This window comes from Mytilus edulis, chromosome 1 (genome assembly GCF_963676685.1).
Source record: "Mytilus edulis chromosome 1, xbMytEdul2.2, whole genome shotgun sequence".
Taxonomy (NCBI): domain Eukaryota; kingdom Metazoa; phylum Mollusca; class Bivalvia; order Mytilida; family Mytilidae; genus Mytilus; species Mytilus edulis.
In genome coordinates this window covers 25956098-25968448 of record NC_092344.1, presented here as the reverse complement: position 1 = coordinate 25968448, position 12351 = coordinate 25956098, and the positions used below count along the sequence as shown (strand labels likewise).

Genomic DNA, 12351 nt, shown 5'->3' with positions numbered 1-12351 from the left:
TTTAGATCTATCCAGAGCTTACTGACTAGGGATCATTAATCATCAATAATATTAATTGGGACTGGGGCGTCTGGGGTTAAAGATTTTTCGTAGGTAAATAATATTGCTGTGGCACTTTTTTTTCATGAGAGTGTAATTGAGTATTACTTTCTGTTGAGTGGAATTGTGAAATTGAAGTCAATACGTGGTTCTTGTTCGATCATTTGTCGCTTTGAAAGCGTCATGCTTGTCATCCTCCGCCTAGGCAATGTGTTACTGTAAAGTGGATTTAAAAATGACTGAGTGACGGTTTTTCGAAGTACTGATCAACACCGTAGCGAATCACATGACTTTGACATAATCAATAATATATTACAGTAAATACGAGAGAAAAATATCTTTATAAGTTAAGAATTGGCGCATAACAATTAAATACACGGCCGGGTAATGGCAAAGTTCACGAAGTCTAGTCTGATCTAGTCATTTTCCAAATAAAAAAAGAAAAAGTTCAAGCAAAAAAGGGGGAGGGGCTCTGGATCTGCCACTGAGTACTTCAATTAGACAATAACCAGACAACAATACCAGGCAAAAAAAGGAAATCAAAAGGAAAAGACATCGATGATGATATGCATTTGTACAGATGGACTGTAACAAAACACACTTTTGTTTTGTCGCATGTTGTGTATCATGTACTGGTTCTATATATATATATATATATATAGACGAGTTGTATATACATTATGTACACAGCCATGTATCACCATCATTGATGGCGATCCGATGGATACATCTGTTGTAGGGTTGTCACTGACTCAGACGTACTTATGAATATAATTATTTTCTGTGACTGTATCTTACATTAGTTTGTAGGATCCTTTACTATAGATAATTTAGCTGATCTGTAACAATAACATCTTCATGCCTTATATATCATGTACTGTAGTACGCCGCTAGATTAAAACTGACGTGGAAAGGTAACACATGGCCAGCGAAAGCTCTTTTTTTGAGAGCCCAGGTGGTCGTGTGGTCTAGCAGGACGGCTGCAGTGCAGGCGATTTGGTGTCACGATATCACAGTAGCATGGGTTCGAATCCCGGCGAGGGAAGAACCAAAAATTTTCGAAAGCAAATTTACAGATCTAACATTATTGGGTTGATGTTTAGACGAGTTGTATATACATTATGTACACAGCCATGTATCACCATCATTGATGGCGATCCGATGGATACATCTGTTGTAGGGTTGTCACTGACTCAGACGTACTTATGAATATAATTATTTTCTGTGACTGTATCTTACATTAATTTGTAGGATCCTTTACTATAGATAATTTAGCTGATCTGTAACAATAACATCTTCATGCCTTATATATCATGTACTGTAGTACGCCGCTAGATTAAAACTGACGTGGTAAGGTAACACATGGCCAGCGAAAGCTCTTTTTTTGAGAGCCCAGGTGGTCGTGTGGTCTAGCGGGACGGCTCAGTGCAGGCGATTTGGTGTCACGATATCACAGTAGCATGGGTTCGAATCCCGGCGAGGGAAGAACCAAAAATTTGCGAAAGCAAATTTACAGATCTAACATTGTTGGGTTGATGTTTAGACGAGTTGTATATACATTATGTACACAGCCATGTATCACCATCATTGATGGCGATCCGATGGATACATCTGTTGTAGAGTTGTCACTGACTCAGACGTACTTATATATATATATATATATATATATATATAAATATGCTTCCTTCGAGCATACACGTGAACACATTTGGAGCCAGCACCATTTAGTAAACTTTAACGTTTCTATAGACTAGTATACAATAGACAACTTTCGAGTTCGATGCATTTCCGTCAATAACTCTGGTTTTTGTGAACGTCATTTGTGCGTTTAAGGGCGTCGTCACTTCCATTCTTATGTTGAGCGAGTGGATGGAAAACTTTGATTCTATATTGTACGAATTATTCGGCAAGTTGAATTCTCAAAATTGACAATCAGCACTGCTGTCATTTAGTACCTACAAAACAACCATTATTTCTATTTTATCCTGCACTACGACGACCACTAAGATGCTTGAGGAATGTTAACAGTGCAGGGATATAGGCGAGCCCCTCTATCTGGTAAATGACGTCATAAAGGCGCACATAATTGACGAGTTTTTTCCGGTGACGGATGAACTCGAAAGTGGTCTATTATTTGCATACAGAAAAAAAAAAATTAACAAAGATGTCGGTGTGTATACATGCCGCGTGTTTTATTTGTTTACTTGCAGATGTATTAATAAACACACGGCACTCTTTCAAGAATTTGAAGAATCATTGATATAATGTTATTTATTATTATATATGCGATGTTAAGCAACAGGTTATGGACAGAACACGTTTTGTCGTGATATAGTACAGTAAACAAGCTATTACATGTCCCGCTGCTAAAGTTACCGGTTTTTCAAAAAGTGGTTGAATTATATATCGGAACGGACAAATAATGCAAACAAATGACATGTAAGATAGTCGAAGAGATTTACGAATTGGTTCCCAAAAATGACAAAGTTCAACTATCTCCCATAAGAGCAAATATTAAAAAAAAATCAAAACCATGACCACATGCACACCTTTTGTATGTGTACTAACAGACAGCAAGGGGAAAACTACCCAGGATTGAAACTGATAAGAAGTTATGCGGAAAAACTATATATCTCCATAATGGGACGGAGGACGGACGGACAGACGGACAAGGGTAACACAATATGCCCCCAACTTTCACTTATACAAAAAAATGGTTTCAATTGTATCTCTTATCTAGACATAATCAAGGATGATTTCTATTTTTATGTTTCTACTATTTTTGCGTTCATGTACTTACAAAGTATTTTTGTCTAAAACAGTATTTGTCTTAAACATGTACATATTGATAATGAACATATCATTTTTTCACAACGTTTAATTTTTTTTAAAATACGTGTCCATAAAAGTTGATCTGATTGGAGTTTACGGATTATACAGAATAACGGGCAAAAATTGCAGAATAAAAAGCAAAAAAGAAAATGAATAGAGAATAATGGGGGCTAAATGTAAAGAATAAAGAATACTGGTAATACAAAATAAAAATTAATGATAATTATCCAGACTCTTATGATGAAAAGAATATATCAATTCAAAACACATAATTATCGTGCATAATCAACACGAAGAACGTTGGAAATTATTTGCATGATGACTTGACGTTATGTAATAAAAAGTACGACGTCAAGATTTTTGATTTTTTTGTGACCAGAATGTTGAGTTTGCATCGTTTCCACAGGGAAAACGAAGTCGGTGACCATATATTTTTTTTCACATCATCTAATTTGTTAGACAAAGAGGAGGAGCATTTAATTCATAAAAAAGTTCTATGGAGTGGTTCACGTGATTTATTCAGGAACCGAAATTTGTTGAAGAAAAATATTGATTTTCCCCTATATATTCAATGTAATTAACTAACATCGCATTTTAAAAATGCCTTTTTCCAGAAAACGAAGTCGGTGACATACTTTTTTATTAAATTTTCTTATGTATATTTCCAATATCTAATTGAGTTCTAAATTAAAAAAAAAATCTATGGACTGGTCATTTACTGATCCTTGCCTTAAATGCGTTATCATAATTTTAGTGAATTTCTGATAACGTATTAACATCGTTATAAGGAATTTTATAATTGGTTATAACGAATTATAATCGTGATAACGAATTTGTGGAATTCGTTATCACAGTTCTTATTGTAGATTGTGATTTCGGATTAAAATTCATTATCAGATTTTAAGCTCATCTGACTCACAGGATTAGATGAGCTTATCTTCTAAATTTGCACTTGTAGCTGTTTATCAAAAATCTTCTTAACTGAAACCTTTGGCAAAAAGTGATTCATACTTGACCACAATGTAGTTTTATAGCATTTTATTTGCAAAATAAGCATTAGCAATTATTTGCTGTAGGCAAGCAATTAAAAAGAAGTAAACGTCTTCTTAATCATGAGAAAAAGTAGAATTGTCTTGAGAAAAAGTATATGTATATCAGTTTTATAATACAAACTAGCCATTTAGTTATAAAAAAAAACATATACATTTTTTTTTAATTTAAAGTTTCATATAACTTTAACACCAATCCGTTAAATGTGATAAGTAATTCCTTAAATTCGTTATCACGAATATAATCTGATAAAACAAATTAAACGATGCGTATTCAAATCATATTTTTAGAAGGTCCACAATATGCTTCCTTAACTTTGGCATCTACGTGTGAGCTAAACATATTGTGGTAATAACTTTGATCAGATATCACAAATTACAAACAAAACTGTGATGACTAGTTCCACAAATTCGTTATCACGATGGTAAACGTTATAACAATTTTAATTCGTCATAACGAAATACACAATCTTTTATAACGATTTGAATAGGCTCCCTTAACTTTAGTATCTACGAAGTATGTGATATCCCGTTATGCTTGATATTCATTACTATAACAACATAAAAATCAAAACAAAACAATAAAAAGACGACAGTTCGATTGTGTGAAGTGGGTTTTCAGGAATAAAACATTAGAAATATCACGAGAGAGATTAAACGGGTCATAAAACAGTCTAACTAACATCGCAATGCCTCGGCTTTCCAAACTTAGCAGAAAAATGCAATTGTTTCTGAGTGATATTAACAGCAGCGGCCAACTAACGGTTAAAATTGGTAGGACTATGATATTGGCTATTTGATTTTAAACAATATATGAAATGTAATGTTTTTGTACGATTTCTTTTCAGTAAATCTTGCACCACAGGGAGTAGCGATACAACTAACAGATTATCCAGAACGTTACGCAAACCTTGCGATTGAAGGACCTGCAAATAATAAATGGGACGACGGATGTTCCGTTACAGCACTCGATCAAACATTCGCATGGTGGGGCCTTCAACTTCCAGCAGTTGCCCATATGACAAACATTGTGATCTATTACAGAGAATTTTGTAAGTTATAAGTAATTGCATCCATAGGTTTGAAACGTGAAGCAAACGGGTACACGCTTGAAGTGCAATTAAATTGTATTTAATTTTACAGTAGTTAATACTATTTCATCATAAAAGTAATTCAAATATCCATTAGTATTATGTACTGGAATCATGTACTTCGCCGACATAGAACACTCGACAGCCGATGTCCCATTTATCAACCGTAATCCCGAACGTTAAAACTGAAGTATTCGGGAGCCGCGTAGATTTAAATACGTACAAACTTTTTAAGCCAAAAACATGTAATAAAAGAGTATCAACCAAGGACATTATATGCATCATAAACTGTCCAATCTATAGACTGGCCATGTATACGTATGTCAAATACAGAACAGCTAGTTGAAATACATAATTCAAATTTCACTGTGTCTTAACTGATGTTCCATCACCGTACCTAATATTATACACCATATACTCCAAACCTTTGTTACTGGTACAGTGTAGACAGAGTGAATAAGTCTAGTTAATAAATTGTAACAATCTAATACAGGATTTGAATATCGCTTTTTAGTTTAAAAAGGTTTCACATAACGGAAGTACAATATACGCATTCCGGGAAATATTAGACTGTCAACAATTTTAATGTTAAATTATTTTTTTTGGTCTAATATCATATGTTGTTTTGTTCTATTGATTGTTACCAGAATTGTCAACAGAAAATAATTTATTTCCCTGAGGGCTTAGTAATTTTTTTAGTGAATTACATACATGTATGATCAATGCTTTCAATTTCGTTATACTGACAAGTTAGATAATTTCGGTAATTTCCAGTTCCTACAAAAATACTTGATGTGAACTTGACTGATCGGTGAATGATTGGTGAGGAGTGTGTAAATGATCGATGAGTGATCGGTTATCGGTGACTTATAGAATCCGTCAGATAAATCAAAAAAGCTATGTAAGTGTTACTGTGACAACAGTCAGCGATCGATCATTAAATTGTTTGTATACATTTTTGTATGACGGATACGTACTATATAATTAAAATTCTTATGTAAAACGAGCTCCACAGTATTCCCATCGATGAACGCGGACCTCTAAGATTGGATGTAAAATACCTGAACGTATAAGATGTCTGCATGTTGAGTTATATTTACGAACTATTTCCTTATACCGATGATAAAATTTAGTAAATGTTTTGACTAGTTTATGATATCGAAAACCCTGGTGTAATTATTTTTCAGAAATACATAAATTTCTCTCGCTAAAATCTAATACTTTGTTACATACACGAGCGAATCGTAAAAATTGAGATATATAAACACAATAAGATGATGACAAGGGAACGTCATCATCTAAAAATGGATTATTAACGATAGGAAATGAAAAATCTCCCTTTTATCATAAATTTGTGTATTAAGCTTCCCGTTAATGATATAGATATCAAGATCGAGGAAACGGCACTGGTCATTGTTAGTATTAGCTTTATTTAAAGTAAGATCATCAGGATAAATTTCTTTAGTATACATACTGAAGTCGTCATTATTGAGAGCCAATATATCATCCAAATATCTAAAAGTGTTGTTAAATTTTTGTATCAAATTTTGTTTCGATGGGTCTTTGCTAATTTAAGTCATAAATTGTAACTCATAACAATACAAAAACAGGTCTGCAAAAAGTGGTGTACAGTTAATCCCCATTCTAATTCAAATAACTTGACGATATCTCCAAAGCGAACAAAGGTGTTATCAAGTAAAAATTCAAGCGCATATATAGTATCAAAACATGTTCAATTTACATAGTTCTTTTGTTTATTGCTACTAAAATATGACCTAAAAGAGTTTGAACATATGTACTCGCATTCTGACTTTTTAAATGCCCAATTAATTAGGGATGTTAATTAGGGATGTTAGATTGCTTATATACCACCTAAAATCAATAAAATTTTATCATTTAGAATAGGTACTATATATGTCAATTTAATGTCGCTAGATGCTAAAATAATAAATAGTATAACTGTTACAGTAAAGATGCTTAGAGATTTGTTTGTGTTTATTGTTTTAACTAGTGTTTTAAATTACCCAATTGTCTTCTTTTGATAAAAGTAATGCAATACTATTTGTAATTAGTTATTTTAAAGGCCTCTGGATCATTTTTTTTAGAATTAAGATATAAAATACCAAATGTTTTTTGTTTTTTTTTAAATAAGACTGCAGCTATTTTATTTCTTTTGATACACATTATAAACTGCTATATGATTTCAGTAATTCCTGAACATCAGGATTGGTTGTTTTTCATAAATTATGATGAATTTTAGGGAATGCTACTAACTGTGTGTACGCGTTGCTCAAAATGTAAATATTTCTTTTCATATTGGTAAAAATGCAATGTCAATTGCAATCATTAAAAATGTGAATAATATAACTTTTTTGATAAACACGAATGCGATCCTTTCTTCATTTTATGGGCATACGATACAGTTTTGATCCTGTATTCAAATTTTCATAACAATTTCCATGTAGACTATTTTTACCTGATTAAATCAAATATGTAATAAAAAATATACCTCAATGTGCTACTCTTTGAGTAAAATGAGGTCGAAATCTTGTATAATAGCTCACAATTCTGATTTGTGGCCGTATTTTCCCTTTCGAAAGAAAGACATCACTTTGTTGTTTTAAAAGATAAACACAAATTGTTTTTTGTTGAATAATTTGTAATTTCTGCATTTTATAAGTATCATAAAAACTTGTATATTTTATTATTCAGAAATAACTAATATCATATACATCCTTTATATATGTTATATGTTATCATCAAATACAACTTACATTTCAGTATTAAGAATGAAGACGAATGCGGCCGTTTTCATTTTAGACGAAAACCGTCTAAAAATTAACTAAAATGCTAAAATTGTGAAGATTTCAGTAATTTAGCATGACTTAATGATGTTAGTTCCCGATATATGTGCATTGTATTGTGAACACCGCCCATATTCTGAAGCATTCTCTAATGCAGAAGCATTCTACTTTAAAATAAATAAATAAAAGTTTACATTTTAACAATTTTGCAAAACTGCTATATGTTGGGGCCAAAAAGGGGTCTTACTGGATCTACACATTTGCCTTGAAATATACGAAAACCTAGATTGCCACATGTTGAGCAGGAAGTTCATGAGGAAGTTCCTAAGTGTTTATCATTCACAGTACCTGAATTCATCAATGTATTTTGGAGGTTCGTGTTGCACATAGCGGCGTATTTTTTTAAAAAGTTTTCTCAATTGTTTGGATTTATGGTAATAAACAACAATTTTGATTGACGGATAAAAAACATAGAATCTATCAAAATTGTGTGGATCAAAAGGTTAATTAATGGAGATCTAAAAAAATTGGAAAATTATTCCACTTTTTTATCTTAATAAGTTTGGAAAAGATTTCCTTATCTTTCACATGAATATTGATAACACAGACTCTATTCCAGAGTTAAAGGAGCTGCCAAAATTTTATTTCAACATTGTTAAAGCATGGATAACTAATAAAATGGCACAACAGCCACAAAGCTTTTGATCTATACGTCAAAAAGTTATTTGGGGAATTCATTTCATTAAGATAAAAAACAAATGCCTTTCATTTCAAAACTGGATAAATAGTAATATTATCTTTGTTAATGACATCATTGATGAAAATGGTAATATAGAAAAACATTTTATTTTACAAAAGCTTAAAATAAAAAGTAACTGGATGTCAGAATTTTACCAATTAAAGAAAGCTTGTCCAAGAGAATGGTTTAAGATTTTAAAACAGGAAAATTCAAAGAAAACTAAAGTAAAAACGCCCTATGCAATACATATTAATAATAATCGTAATAAAAAAGAACACTTAGAAAATGTAGATACCAGAAAAATTTGTTATATATTAATTAAGAATGAAATTGAAATACCTGTTGGTTTTTACAAATAGAAGACAATGCATAACCTTGAATACATTAAGAGTCTTTCGTGTAATATGTTAAAGTTTGTTCAACATTTTTTAAAAGATAATAAAAACAAAGTGTTCCGTTGAAAATTGCTATACTTTATTTCGTCGTACTACAGTACATGATATATAAGGCATGGAGATGTTATTTTTACAGATCAGCTAAATTATCTATAGTAAAGGATCCTACAAATTAATGTAAGATACAGTCACAGAAAATAATTATATTTATAAGTACGTCTGAGTCAGTGACAACTCTATAATAGATTTATCCATCGGTTAACCAGCAGTGATGGTGATACATGGCTGTGAACATAATGTATATACAACTCGTCTAAACATCAACCCAACAATGTTAGATCTGTAAATTTGCTTTCGCAAATTTTTATATATATACAAAGTCCACCCTTATGACTCTGCAACAGATAAATATAAACATTGATAGAAATAATTCAAAATCAACAATTTTTTTTTAGTTGTATCTGATTAACTATCAAGGGAGATAATTTATGCCAAATAAAAAGATAAATATTAATCATATGAGCCCCTTTTATGGAAAATCGTAAGACAAAGGTGAACAGCTTTTATGATTCAATTTTTCAAATAGAAAATTGGAATGTGTGCAAATCAGGTGAATGCGTATCTCGTGTTACAAAAGTTGAACTCAAGAATGTTTAATATCTCTAATCAGTTATCAAAGGTACCAGGATTATAATTTAGTACGCCAGACGCGCGTTTCGTGTACATAAGACTCACCAGTGACACTCATTTCAAAATAGTTATAAAGCCAAACAAGTACAAGGTTGAAGTCTAACGTATTCCATGTTTTAATTCAGATAAAATTAAATATACATTTTTTACATGACCTTTGTTAGTGGGAATTGTTTGTATGAATTTAAAATGATTTATTCACATGAATTTCACGAGAAAATATATTTTTTAAGAGTACATTTTCATTTTTCAATGGAAAACATGTCTAACAAGTTATAAGATGTTAGTAAACACATTTTGATTTTTTAAATGTTTGTTCAACCTGGACAAAATTAATAATTGTCATATGAATTTCACGTGAAACATGTAACAAAAAATTCATGTACAAAATTTAACTTGAATTCATATCAACAAATTGTTGCCTGTGTATCACATGCGTTTTTCTCTACATGTGTTACAAATGCAAATATTGCATGTGTCACATGCGTTCTCCAACACTTGCGTGACACAGGTGTATTTCTGACACATGCAGATCACATGCGTGTGCTCCGCATGTAAACGCAGGTGTACCACGCGTGATTCGCATGCATGGCAAGAAACATGTGTATTACGCATGTAACACACCTTTGACACATGCGTTTTAAGGTACATGCGTGACACATGTGTGGTATGTTTGCCCTAGTACACATACAAAAAAGCAATAAAACAAGGCACATAAATATCAAGAAATGAATTAAACAAAGAAGTAGTATTGTTCCAAGGAATGCAGTGACAGTGGAGAAATCAAAGACGTATACTTAGGAATATAAATACTCAAAGACGAATACATAAAATGATCTTTAAAAGGGAAACCGATCTACAAATGGTTAACATATAGCAAGGAATACAAAATTAAAAACAAAAACAACAGCTGCTGAATTCTATCTAGAAAAAAATTCAACAAAACACTAACTACTTTCCAAACAAATAGGACTATCTAACATTACAATTAATTTAAGTGACACAAGTTTGATTAATGTGGTAAAGGTGAACACAGGGATCGCCTTATTTGTTGAACACTTCTACGAGTTGTAAAAGTCAAGTTATTTTAGTAATCTCGATTGCCATCTTCGATATTATTTGTGCCCGAACATAAATTTCGCACTCATTATAGGAACATATTGTAATGATGTATTCCACTACAGTAGTATAAGCACTTTGGTTTTTGAACTATTGTCGTAAGTCGGAATTTATTCAAGCGTTATACAGAAGTTATTTCTTATGTTCATTTTCGTCGTTCTACATATTGACATCGTACCTAATGTTTTCATGCTAACTCAGCTTTATGTTACGTCTCACTGAACCTTTTTCAAATGAATCAAGGTTACAACCCACTACAAACCATTAAAGTCTGAAATGGCCTATATCTGTACTCGACTGTACTGATTTTTACTCGACCAGTCTGAATTGGTCTGACTTTTACTTGACATTACTCGACCCCAGTCTGAACCATACTTGACTGTACTGAATCATACTTGACCCTTATCTTTGCCGTTAAAAATAGTCTGAACTATTACTCGACCAGTCTGAAACAGTCTTAACCCATTCTTGACATGTACTCGACCTATTTTTCCAGTCTAAACCATACTTAACCAAAGGTCTGAACAATACTTGACCAGTCTGAACCATACTAGACTAAAAACCCTCTACTTTTTTAATTGTTTAAATAAATTTCTTTTTAACTGACATATATAACAACAGCCAACAAAATTTATAACAGATTTTAACCTTATAAAAGAAATATATCTCTGATAATATTTAGGATAAAACAAATATATTATATATAACTTATATCAAAAAGGGATAAAATTAAATAAATGAATAAAATTATTTTTCTGAATAGTGGTGAAATATAAAGTATAACCTCTGCTTGGGGCAAACTCATTAATAAGATCACACCTGGTCAGAGGTATTTAATTATAAATAACATTGATTCAAAATTGCAACATCCTGTTTAAATTGAATAAAAAGGCTTTTTGAATATACATGCATGTACTAGATAAGTAATACACGAATTTAAGAAAATAGGGCTTTCTTTTTACCTGTAAACCACACATGTACTGAGTAAATTAGAACATATTAAAGTGCGTTATGTATGCCATGTTAATTTGACAAAAAAATACTTAAATTAATTTAAATTTTTTTTTACTGTTACTTTGGAATACATTTCCTTTTTTAAAAAGGTTATCAAGGATTTGTATAGTAAATACAAATCCTTGGCTTAAGTTTATGGTGAAAATAGTCCAATTACCATAAAATACTTCCGAAATATTCATAAAATTTGAATAAGATTGAAAACATAATTTAGTCACAATTTATTTCTTTAGATTATTTATCAGCTTGTTCTATTTATATTTTAAAAGTTGATATATATTATTATGTAAGTGTTGATTAATATTGAGTTGAAGTTATATTATGATTGATTATTGTGAAATTTTAATTTCAATACTGTATTGAATACATTTTTAATTTTAAGTTGTTGTTTAAATTTTATTTTTATTAAAAAAATTCCTAAATTGATAAAATTCAGTTAATAGATACAAAGAATAGGTCTAGTTTGGTTAATACTTGGTCGAGTATGGTTCAGACTATGTCGAGTATGGTTCAGACTTTGTCGAGTATGGTTCAGACTAGGTCGAGTACGGTTCAGACTAGGTCGAGTACAGTTTAGAC

The 12351-nt window shown here is 31.4% G+C and overlaps 1 protein-coding gene and 1 long non-coding RNA gene across 2 annotated transcripts in view; one reads left to right on the top strand and one right to left on the bottom strand.

Moving 5' to 3' along the window:
• The window catches only part of LOC139528698 (uncharacterized), a 493302-nt gene that overhangs the window by 310259 nt on the left and 170692 nt on the right, over positions 1-12351 (bottom strand). The gene's annotated exons all lie outside the window — the stretch shown is intronic.
• The window catches only part of LOC139528679 (receptor-type tyrosine-protein phosphatase mu-like), a 154172-nt gene that overhangs the window by 5348 nt on the left and 136473 nt on the right, over positions 1-12351 (top strand). The window contains exon 3 of the mRNA XM_071324801.1: positions 4769-4972. Coding sequence (XP_071180902.1) covers positions 4769-4972 — 204 coding nt within the window. The remainder of the gene's footprint in view (positions 1-4768; positions 4973-12351) is intronic.